Below are 12,254 nucleotides of genomic sequence, written 5' to 3'. Positions count from 1 at the left end.
AATTATATACAAAGCAAAGTGAAACTGATTTTGTGGGACTAGTTCTAGAAGTAGAACTCTTATTTCTGATAGTTAAACAATACAATCTTTTTAGCCCAAAGAGATTCTTTGACCAGTGCATTTTCTCAAGGTGCTGACCATTTTATCACTTTTTTTGCTATTTTTTTAATAAAACTGCCTACTAACTGTGAATATATTTTCTTAGCTTTTCATTATAGATATATAGCAGAGATTAAAAACTGTGGTGGGTTGAATATTTATTTTGGTAAATAAAATTTAATTAGAATACAGCCATGCCCACTTATTTATATATTGTCCATTGATGTTTTGCTGCTGCAGCACAGGAGTTAGTAGTTGTAGTAGAGACCATTCGGTGACCATAGTTTAAAATACTTACTGTTCGGCCCTTTATGGAAAATTTTGCCAGTCTTAGATTTATGGTAAAGTTTTTTCTTTTTTTCTGTTTGTGACTTTCTACTTTGATTAAAATTTCCACAAACACTATTTTTCACATATGTGAGAAATCAGTTTTTGTACAATTTCCAATGGCTGATTTTCAAGCTATTTTGAAATTGAGATCAAAATCAAATTTTTGCCTGTAACTTACGAAAAATAGTAAGGAATCAAGTAAATATCTCCTTGAATTCTAGATTTAACTTCGTTATTTCACTTTTAGGCCAGCCGTTGCCAGCTGAAATGACACTTGCCCAGCTTTTAACTCTCCTGTATGACCGAAAACTGCCTCAGGGTTATCGCTCAATAGATCTGACTGTTAAATTGGGATCAAGGGTTATCACAGACCCAAGCCTGTCAAAAACAGATTCTTTTAAAAGACTGCACCCTGAAAAAGGTATGTGTGTGATATGACTTCAAAAATCATAGTTTGTCATACAAGGAGGAAGGGATTTTTATAGCTAATAAACGATGTAATTAACCTGTTTGGTTTTCATTTTTCTCTTATATATCTCTATGACCTGTTTATTCAGATAAAAAATTGCCATTATTTTCTTTGGAAATTAAGTTGTATTCGTTCCTCTTAAAATGTCACTCATTTTTTGAACACCTGTGTTGTTAATTTTTAACATTTTTTCATAATAGCCGTGTGAATTATTTTTGATTTTATAATCAAAGTGAGAACCTGAATTTATAGTGTACTGCTAATTTACATTTAATGTTATATTCAACAACAATTTTTTCCTCATTTAGAATTGAGAGTATCATACATTTCCTTATGTTTTAATTACATATTCCATTCAGTATTTTTAATTGATTTTTAGATTGGGTATTTATTCATATGTATATAATAAAATTCAATTATTCCCCAATCATTGAACCTTTTGGTTATTTACAGTTTTTCACCAACACAAATGTTTAAGTAATAATATTCATAGTGTGAAATATCACCTTATTTAAACTTTTAAGTCTCATGATTAATGGTCAGTTGTTAGGTCTATTCAGTATGTTTTTGTGCATATTCTTTGCACAAGTTTTCAGCAAGGTTTTCTTTTATTTTCTTCAAATGTTCATAAGATTTGGTTTTGTGTTGAATCTACGAAACTTTTCCTTTTCCTATTGAACAAATCAAAGTTAAACCTATGTGGTATATTGTTTAGTTTTTGGTCTTTGTCATTCAATTTTTCCTAATTGGGTACTTAAGAGCATAATGTACGAATATTATTTGCCCTGAGTATCTTTCAAAGACTTAATTTTTACATAGCATATAATTTTGAACCATTTCCTAATGGAAAGAGCCCCAATTTAAGTGGGATTACTGATTACCTACAGAACTGTTCTAAATACAGTTTCTTAATTTATAGTAGTTCTGGGGTGTTACCTGAGATTCTATATTTGACAGAATTGTGCTCATGCTGCCAGTCCTAGAACTATGTTTTTGATTAGCAAGTCTATAGACGATATCAGATGTCACTGGTCTTTTGTCCTATCTAGCCTTAATCCAGCTCTAACTGTGGTGTTTCTTTCCTTTTGTTTGGTAGAGAGAATGCAGTGATGTCAGTGCTTTTGAAAAAAAAAATGAAAAAAAGTATTATACCAATAGAGCCTGTCTTACTTACTGATTTATAATTTGTTGTCTAGATCATGGAGATTTACTTGGTAGCTGTCCAGAAGATGAGGCCCTCACTCCAAGCGATGAGTGCATGGATGGCATATTGGATGAATCTTTACTTGAAACCTGTCCCATTCAGTCACCATTACAAGTTTTTGCAGGAATGGGTGGACTGGCTCTTATTGCAGAAAGATTACCCATGCTATATCCAGAAGTAATTCAGCAGGTAATGTAAGATTCATAAGTCGATGTATCATTCCGTAGCACAGCCTTTCATTCCTTTATTTGTTAACTAACTTGTGACCTTTTAGAAGTGCCCCTCCCTTTACTGAGCAGTGTATAAATCTTTCCAGGGTCGACTTGTACAGAACTTCATGAAAATTAGTTGGTCTAAAGAAATGTTGGATACCAAGGACAGCTGCCAGACTCATCACAATGTGATGCTTCATCATAATTTCATGGTTGTCACACTAACATTCTCATTTCTATGTTTCTTTAGCTGTGATATTAATTATGGATATTCTTGGAAATGAGAGAGTAACTTAAGTATATGGTTGCCCACATGCCATTTAGTTTCAAGTTTTAGTTGTCATTTCCATTTTAGATGATAACAGAAGCATATTAATTTAATGTGCTTATTTGTTCATTGATGGTGTTGTTGCTGGCATATGTACTTTCTGTGCTCTTTTTATTGATGAGGTAGTAGTGTGGTACATGGAGAGTTCTAAATTCAGAGCACTTGGTGCTTCTTGAATGAGGTGGGGAATAATTCTCTGTTTTTGTATATGATATATACATGTACTTGGATTCCTAGAACTGGTTTAACACTACCACAAACTGGATGATTTCAAACAACAGAAATTTTTGCCATCTTCTGCTGCTTTTTCCAAGCCATTAGCAGGGAGTTAAATAGGAAGTGGAGCAGCCAAGACATGTACTGGTACCCATATAGGATGCCAGCTTTGCAGGAGGCACCTTTCCCTTCTGCGCCGCAGCGCCAGCCCCAAGACCCTATTTCTAATGAAGATTCCAGTCACAGATACTAGATTTAGGACATTAGTGTATCTTTTGTGGTGATACAATTAAACTCACAACAGTGCATATTTAAAAATGGGTATTGATTACTTAATATTCAAAAAGTTTAAGACATTTTGATTTTAAGATGATATAACCATTTTATAAGGTGATTGACAGAGAAAGATGTAAGTAAAATTTAATGTTTTCCTGGAAAAAGTAATATCACAATTAGTTCATTATATGATGCAGAAAAGACTCCAACGTTCTTAAGATTATTATTACTTAATGAAAATGATTTTCCTAATACAGTATTCAGTATGGTTTATTATATTGATTGGTACCTGGAACTAAGATGGTACTGTAATAGTAAAAATGCAAAATTGACTTTAGAATTGGGTAGTTGGAGCTGGCACCGCGGCTCACTAGGCTAATCCTCTGCCTTGTAGCGCCGGCACACCGGGTTCTAGTCCTGGTTGGGGCACTGGATTCTGTCCCGGTTGCCCCTCTTCCAGGCCAGCTCTCTGCTGTGGCCAGGGAGTGCAGTGGAGGATGGCCCGGGTACTTGGGCCCTGCACCCCATGGGAGACCAGGAGAAGCACCTGGCTCCTGCCTTCGGATCAGCGTGGTGTGCAGTGCGCCGGCCGCGACGGCCATTGGAGGGTGAACCAACAGCAAAGGAAGACCTTTCTCTCTGTCTCTCTCTCACTGTCCACCCTGCCTGTCAAAAAAAAGAAAAAAGAAAAAAAAAAAGAATTGGGTAGTTGGCAGAGTGTGGAAGAATATCGAAGAGTGTGATAAAATGATCCTGGCTTGCCTTGAACAGATTGTTAGTAGAAATGTGGGTAGTACCTCTATACTGGTGAAGACTCAGAATAAAATGAGGATCGTGGTTGAGAAAACCCTCATTGTCTTAAAGACTGCATAAATTGTCATAAGCAGGCGTAGTAGAAATATGGATGTCAGAAGTATTGATAGGTTAAAGAGAAGTGGAGAACACATTACTGTAGTCTGTAGGGAAAGGGATCTTTGTCATGTAGTGGTAGAAACCATTGCTCATTTGTGTCTTCAATGTGGAGAGCAACCCATGTAAATAATGAACTTGGATATTTAGCTGAGATTTCCAAGCTGGTGCTAAAGCTGTGTGCGACCTGTTTTCTCCTGACTGCTTATAGTACAGTAGGAGAGGACAGGAGTAAGTTAAGAGAACTGTGACACAAGCAGCTGACAGCTGACAGTTCAGGGGATCTATAGCCTATCCAGATCACAAAAGGTGCTAAATGAGATATTCATGGTTGGAAAAGCTCTGAGAGAAAGCCAAGGATTTGGCTACGCATTTGTTTTCGTAGTGTCTTGGAAAAACCTAAAGACCAGAGTATTCAGTTACATGGAGGGTTGATAAGATTAGGTGCCTTCCTTATCTAAGTAGAAGTCAGGAGTTTAGGAAGTGATGTGCTGATGGGAGCACGCACAAGCCGTGAAACGTGAGCAACTTCTAGAAGCCAGCAAACACAAAGAACTGACATTTCATACTGGTACCTCACATTGAGTTGATGGATCTGATAGTGCAAATTACATTAGTAAACTGCAAAATGCATCAGAAGAAATCCAAATGAAGCATGGGAGCTATATGGAATTAAAAGAAAGTGTGACGTGGATAGCAGTGAAATACTCCAACCTGTGAGCTTATCATCTTAGAAAGAGTGGATTGAAGCAGGGACGTAAACAATACTTGGAAGTAGAAGGTTTCCCGAGGCAGCTCTTGTGGAGGCAGCTAGCAGGAGGCTGGGGTGTGCTGAGCTGCGTGTTGTGTCCTGCGCGGCCCAAACCAGTGAACAGTACAGTCAGGGTGGCTAAAAATGGCCCAAGAAGCTAAAGGACAAAATGTCTGCTTGCACCTCCTTTGTGCAGACATGCAGAGAAGAACATAAGAGGAAAAAAAACCCAGAGGTCCCTGTCAGTTTTGCAGAATTTTCCAAGAAGTACTCCGAGAGGTGGAAGACAACGTCTGAGCAAGAAAAATGTAAATGTGATGAAGCAGCAAAGGCAAGTGAAGCGCTCTGTGATTGGGGAATGAGGACTGTGGACCAGCTGAGGGAGGGAGGAAAAAGATCCTGTTGCCTGGATTCTTCCTATTCTGTTTCGAATTCCCCCTCAAGATCAAATCTGCAAACCTTGGCATCTCCATTGGAGATGTGGCTCAAAACCAGGGAAGATGTGTAATAACTTGAGGAACAGTGAAAAGCAGCCACCCATCACTAAGGTGGCGAAGCTGAAGGATAGAAGAAGAAGGATGGTGCTGACTTTAAGGGAAGCTTTGATGACACAAAGGATCCTGCCAAAGTTGCTCAGAAAAAGGTGGAAGAGAAAGCCGAAGAAGACAAAGAGGAAAAGGAAGAGGAAGAGGAAGAATAAAAGCCTTGCTCTGTCTGCTTGTGAATACCTTTCAGTAGGGGAGTGCCGTGACTGGCACATCTCTCATTTGAGACATGTCTGTTGCCTTCGTTAGGTTTTAATTATGAAACCTAATACTGTCAGTTAGTAGTTTCACAACGTGCTCTTGAAATTGTCAGTGGTTTACATGATGTGGCCATGGGTGCCTGGAGCATCCTGAAGTTGTATCAGATTTGTGCATATTTCCTTTTAAAAGGAAAAGACACTCTCATGTTCTCATGCTGCACTTTGCTGGCAGTATGACAAGGCATTGCAAGATATTTTTGGCATTTTTCATTTAATGTGTAAGGTGGTGTTAACTCTGTGGTTGTGGGCTGGAGCTCCTGAATACCAACTGTACATACCTGTAGTTTGTAAAAAGAGGAAATCAATGGAGACAAACTCGTGATGCGCCTTGCGTGGCACTGAGGCTATGGAAAATGAAGCTTTGCAGGAGCTGAAGCTCAGGGTGTGCACTGCAAGGCTGGACCTGGTGACACTGTGGTTGGCATCCATTTTGCTTCAGGTTGTGTTTTTGTATTTAGTGACAGCATTTGTTGCTGTGGAAGAAAGGGGGATGGAGTTAAGTGTGTTAGTTTTTAAACAAACCTGTAGAACTCTTCCGTGTCAGTGAAGAGAAGAGCCAGTACTGTCAATGGAAGTTCAAGAACCTTCTGTACTCACACACTTTGCAGCATTCTTTTTTTTGTTTTCCTTTTTAATATAAGTTTAGAATGCTCAGATGTTTTTGGAGTTAAATAAACACTATTAAATTTACAAAAAAAAAGTTTCCCAAACTAATACCAGATTAAAACATAATACAAAATTCCAGAACCTATGTAAACCCCACGTAGGATTTTCTTGCCAGGGAATAGCATTGTAAAAGTCTTTAAAAAAAAAAAAAAAAAATGGAGGAGATTTTGAGACCAGCCAAGAAAGAAATAACCTGTTATTTGCAACAATAACACAAATGAAAGCAAAATCAGTCTTCCCTAAGTGTTATAACGATTATGACAGTTTCTTATAATTTTTCATCACTGCCCTCTTCCTAAAAATATCAGATAATGACAAAGCAAGTATGAGTTGTTGTGCTTAATACAGACTCTAGGCAAAATGTATTTTTTTGGAAGATTTATTTATTTGTGAGGTAGACTTAAAGACAAAGAGCAAGAGAGACAGATTTTTTCCATCTGCTGATTTATTCCCCAGCTAGCTACAATGGCTGGAACTGGGCTGATCCAAAGCCAGGAGCCAAGAGCTTCTCCCATCAAAATTTGTTTTTAAAAAATTATTTAAACTCTCTGGAGTGTGTCCAGAAATGGGCAGAACTGGAAGAGTATTCAAATACAGAAAGAACAGCGTCATATTGGGTGAAGTATTATTGTCTACACCATTTCTCTCCTCTGAGCAGTTCTCCCTCTGTGCGGCGAGACAGGTAGAAGTCAAATAAGAACTCCAGTCTTGTGGTCAGAGTGATCCTTCCATAGCAGCTGGAATTAGATGGAGAGGAATTCAGAAAGGAGGGAGCCCCTGATGGAAGCTGTGAATTCTGTACATGAATTCTTGTGCAGCCTTAGCTTGTTCCAGAATTAGGCATGATGTATAGGAATTTTGAGGGCAGTTAAGGACTAGAAGACTGAAAGAGCTTTGTAAAGATTTCAAGTGCTGTGAAGCGTGGAGAAGGCTGAATTTGCAGTTCTAGTCTTTCCAAGGATCAAGTGAAAATCTTGGCTTTTCCAATGGAATTCCAAATGGTCCAGACATTGAGAGTAAAGACTTCATGGCAGCAATAAGAGATCCACATAAGAAATAAGGGCAGAAGCAAAATCAACTCTCCTAAAAATTACATAAGTCCCTTGAAGTTCAGTGTGATCTGCTACTTAACTGGACCTGCTAAAATAAAACTAAGCACAGTCCAGAGAAGTTTACAGATAAATCAGGAATTCATATAAGATAGACAGTGTACAACATATAGTAAAAGTAACCAGCTGTTTAAAGAAACAAGAAAACGTGATTGTGGTCATTAGCATTGTCTGTTCTTGAAACAGATGTGTTTGAGTTACCTAATGATACCTATAATGATGTTAAATATAAGTGCAATACTATATTTGAGAAGAAAAAATTCATCACAATGAGTAGAAAAACAAGGCCCGAGTAAATGTTGTTTACAAGAAACACATTTTTTGGTTTTTTTTAGAATTTTTAAAAGATTTTATTTGAGAGTTAGAGTTACAGATAGAGGGGAGAGACAGAGAGAGAGGTCTTCCTTCCATTGGTTCACTCCCCAAATGGCCGCAACTGCCAGGGCTACGCCGATCCGAAGCTACAAGCCAGGAGCCAGGAACCTCTTCCGGATCTCCCACATGGGCACAGGGGCCCAAGCACTTGGACCATCTTCTACTGCTTTCCCAGGCCAAAGCAGAGAGCTGGATTGGAAGAGGAGCAGTCCGGACTAGAACCGGTGCCCATATGTGATGCCAGTGCTGCAGGCAGAGGATTAACCTACTGTGCTATGGCACAGGCCCCAGGAAACACATTTAAACATAAAAAAGCTTGTTTGCCTATTTTATTACTTGATGAAGTTGACTAATGGACAAGATATAAAAAGTAAAGAGGGCCGGCGCCGCAGCTCACTAGGCTAATCCTCCGCCTTGCGGCGCCGGCACACCAGGTTCTAGTCCCGGTTGGGGCGCCGGATTCTGTCCCGGTTGCCCCTCTTCCAGGCCAGCTCTCTGCTGTGGCCAGGGAGTGCAGTGGAGGATGGCCCAAGTACTTGGGCCCTGCACCCCATGGGAGACCAGGATAAGCACCTGGCTCCTGCTATTGGATCAGCGCGGTGCGCCGGCACCAGCGCGCCAGCCGCGGCGGCCATTGGAGGGTGAACCAATGGCAAAGGAAGACCTTTCTCTCTGTCTCTCTCTCTCACTGTCCACTCTGCCTGTCAAAAAAAAAAAAAAAAAAAAAAAAAAAAAAGAATACATACAAATAAAAATTATAAAAAAAAAAAGTAAAGAGGATTATTAGTCATCACTTAATAAAAGACTAATTGGGAAAAGTCTTAATAATCATAAATGTCTACATTTTTAATATAGCCTCAAATAACATGAAGGAGAAATTGATGGAACTGAAGGGAGAATTAGGTAAATGAATAGTCAATCACTGATTATAAAATTTATCTCTTGGGGCTGGCATTGTGGCACAGCGGGTTAATACCCTGGCCTGAAGTGCTGGCATCCCATATGGGCTCCGGTTTGAGACCTAGCTGCTCCACTTCCAATCCAGCTCTCTGCTATGGCCTGGGAAAGCAGTAGAAGATGGCCCAAGTCCTTGGGCCCCTGCACCCACATGGGAGACCTGGAAGAAGCTCCTGGCTCCTGGCTTCGGATCGGTGCAGCTCCGGCCGTTGTGGCCAATTGGGGAGTGAACCATCAGATGGAAGACCGCTTGCTCTCGCGCATGCACGCGCGCTCTCTCTCTCTCTCTCTCTCTCTCTCTTTCTCTCTTTCTCTGCCTCACCTCTCTCTGTGGGACTCTGACTTTCAAATAAATAAATAAATCTTTAAAAAAATTATCTCTTAGTGGCCGGTGCCGCGGCTCACTAGGCTAATCCTCCGCCTAGCGGCACCGGCACACTGGGTTCTAGTCCCGGTTGGGGCACCGGATTCTGTCCCGGTTGCCCCTCTTCCAGGCCAGCTCTCTGCTGTGGCCAGGGAGTGCAGTGGAGGATGGCCCAGGTGCTTGGGCCCTGCACCCCATGGGAGACCAGGAAAAGCACCTGGCTCCTGGCTCCTGCCATCAGATCAGCGCGGTGCGCCGGCCGCAGTGCGCCGGCCGCGACGGCCATTGGAGGGTGAACCAACGGCAAAGGAAGACCTTTCTCTCTGTCTCTCTCTCACTGTCCACTCTGCCTGTCAAAAAAAAAAAAAAAAAATCAACCAAACGGGGCTGGCGCTGTGGCATACTGGGTGAAAGCCCTGGCCTGAGTAGCCGGCATCCCATATTAGCGCCAGTTCTAGTCCCGGATGCTCCTCCTCCAATCCAGCTCTCTGCTGTGGTCTGGAAAAGCAATAGAAGATGACCCAAGTCATTGGGCCCCTGTACCTGCGTGGGAAACCCAGAGGCTCCTGGCTTCGGATCTGAGCAGCTCTGGCCATTGCAGCCATCTGGAGAGTGAACCAGCAGATGGAAGATTCTCTCTGTCTCTACCTCTCTCTGTAACTCTGTCTTTCAACTAAATAAAATAAATCTTTAAAAAAAAATTATCTCTTAGCAATTGAAACCAAAGAAAATTGGGAAGAAACCCAAAACTTCTCTATGTACCTAGTTGACATTTATGGGACCCAGCATTCTAGGGAAAAGATTCACTTTCTTCTCAAATGTATTTGGAAATCTTCCCAAGTAGTGTGCCTACTGGGCTGGAAAACAAGTTTCAGCTTCATACCTCATAATCGTATGTAGTTTTTAATGTGTCAGTTAAATGGAAAACAAGCCTCAGTAAACTTGATAGCATTGAAATCAAGCTGCTCGTGTTCCTTGACTACTGCAGAATTAGATTAAAAGTTAATAAAAGCAAGAAATCTAGAGAAACCTCAAATATTTATAAACTAAGCAGTGGTGAGAACTAAGCAGTTCTGAGTAACACATGGATCAAGGAAAAGATAGCGTAATTTTTTGTTGTTGTTGTTGTTGTTGTTGTTAAAGATTTATTTATTTGAAAGGCAGAACTACAGAGAGATGGAGGTCTTACATCTGCTGGTTCACCCCTGAAGTGGCCACAACGGCCAGAGCTGGGCTGACCTGAAGCCGGGAACTTATTCTAGGTCTCCCATGTTGGTGCAGGGGCTAGATGACTTGGACCATCTCTGCTGCTTTCCCAGGCCATAGCAGAGAGCTGGATCAGAAGTGCAGCAGCTGGGACTCAAACCCTCGCCCACTGGGATGCTGGCACTGCAGGCAGTGGCTTTACCCACTACATCTTAGTGCTGGCCCCAAATGTACTGTATTTCAAAAATGATCGCTTCTTGCCCCTTCTCTCCTGCTCTCTCTCGGTTCCTCTCTCTAGCCTCCTCCTCTGGGCTCTTGGTTCTGCTCTCCTCTCTCCTCTTCTCTGCTCTATCTTCTCTCCTTGCTAGCTCCTCTCCTCTCTGTTTCTCTCTTATATTCTCTTTCTCCCTTTTTCCTTCGCCGCCCCTTCACTCCGGTCTGTAGGTTGTTCCCCAATAAACCCTTTCCCTTGCACCGGGGGGGAAAAAATGAGAATGAAAATGAAAATGTAACATGGGAAATAGTTACAGCTGTGTGTAGCGATAAAGTTTATAGCTTAAAATGCTTATGCAGATGCTTCTCAAGTTCCATAAAGCTATTATAAGTTGAAAATATCCTGTTAAAATTGCCTTTAATACACTTAACTAACCTAACACAGCTTAGCAACATCGTATACTATAGTGTTGGCTGTTAATGCTTCTGGTCTCATAGCTGCTGCTGCCTGACATCACAGGGGAATATCATACTGCATATTGCAAACCTAGGGAGAGATCAGAATTTAAAATTGGAAGTAGGGTTTCATGCCATGAAAAAGGCAAAAAATCTTGTACTGTTGTGAATAGAACCAGTTGGGGACCACCTATAGTTAAGATTAGCATTGTGATCTTCCACCTTACATAACCACAAATAGAATAAAATAACCTCAACTAAGAAGCAATGGACTATAAAAAAGAGCCAGAATCAATTAAAAAAACAAAGAGAAACAAAAAAGCTGAGCATTTTTTTTCACTAAGACTTTAATTAGATAAACCCTATCAAAGTTTAAGAAAAAAAGAGGAAGACTCAAAATGGGTCCTGTCTCACATGATAGAAAGCACATTACTATAGTTCATAGCAATGAGAGAATGTTATAATCAGTTTTATGTTGTAAATATGATAACTTACATCTAACTGATGAGTTCCTTGAAAAATATTATTTACCCTAGCTTGTAGAAAGTGTATATGTTTAGGTGTACAAAATGATACTCTATTGTAATCCAACATACATAGTTTTTATTGTTTTAACTTTCTTGGCTATGGATTTGAAATCACTTTAATTCCATGTTTTCCAGTTCATTCTGAAGTCTATTTCTTGGTCATTAACTTGGAGCATTTAACTCCTTGAGAAAAACTTCATGTCTTTTCAGTCCTAAGTAGTGGTGGGTAGTTTGCTGTGCAATATGTGTATCAGAATTAAATATAAGACATCAAATGGCTAGAGTATAATTTCTAAAAGCCTCTCAAACCACATCTTGGTCATTGAGTTTACAGTAGTTTTCTTATTTGCATTGTAGTTATTATTCAAAGGGAATAAATTCTTACTTTTTGGGCAATTGAGCTGTTTTACCCTTGTCCTGGTTTACTTCTATTGAAAATACAAATCTGTAATGTTAATTGAACAGCAACAAAAAAAGAATGTGTTTTATACCCTTTCAATGCTACTTTTTAATATGTGAAATAATGAATACAGTTATATATAATGTTTATGTAAATGTTTAGTTTAAAAAATTATATAGATTTCAGTACTTATACCCTAAAAAGTACCAAAAGAATAATCATACTTTTGACATCTATATAAATATCAGTTTATTTTCTTCTGTAGTTGCTTCTTTTGCTGAACCTCTATCCCAAACTCCTTGTTGATGTCTGTGAACCTGCATGACTCCTGTATTTTTATTTTCATGTACTGTATGCTGTAACTGTACCATGATGTAATCAG

General features: G+C 39.8%; 1 protein-coding gene across 22 annotated transcripts in view; it reads left to right on the top strand.

Annotated features, from left to right (window-relative positions):
• The window catches only part of BIRC6 (baculoviral IAP repeat containing 6), a 272,057-nt gene that overhangs the window by 196,274 nt on the left and 63,529 nt on the right, over nucleotides 1-12,254 (top strand). For 17 of the 22 annotated variants that reach the window (XR_011386716.1, XR_007918299.2, XM_070069267.1 and 14 more), the window contains 3 exons: nucleotides 677-850; nucleotides 2,095-2,291; nucleotides 2,419-2,526. Coding sequence is in view for 19 of the 22 variants with exons in the window: in XM_070069267.1 (XP_069925368.1) it covers nucleotides 677-850; nucleotides 2,095-2,291; nucleotides 2,419-2,526 (479 nt within the window). In the remaining 3 variants the exon portion in view is untranslated. The remainder of the gene's footprint in view (nucleotides 1-676; nucleotides 851-2,094; nucleotides 2,292-2,418; nucleotides 2,527-12,254) is intronic. The other 5 variants (XR_011386717.1, XM_008254565.4, XM_017340830.3 and 2 more) reach the window with 1 other exon arrangement.

The sequence above is a fragment of the Oryctolagus cuniculus genome, chromosome 2, assembly GCF_964237555.1.
Source record: "Oryctolagus cuniculus chromosome 2, mOryCun1.1, whole genome shotgun sequence".
Lineage (NCBI taxonomy): Eukaryota > Metazoa > Chordata > Mammalia > Lagomorpha > Leporidae > Oryctolagus > Oryctolagus cuniculus.
Note: the sequence above shows the minus strand (reverse complement) of the source record. Positions and strands in the feature narration are given on the sequence as shown.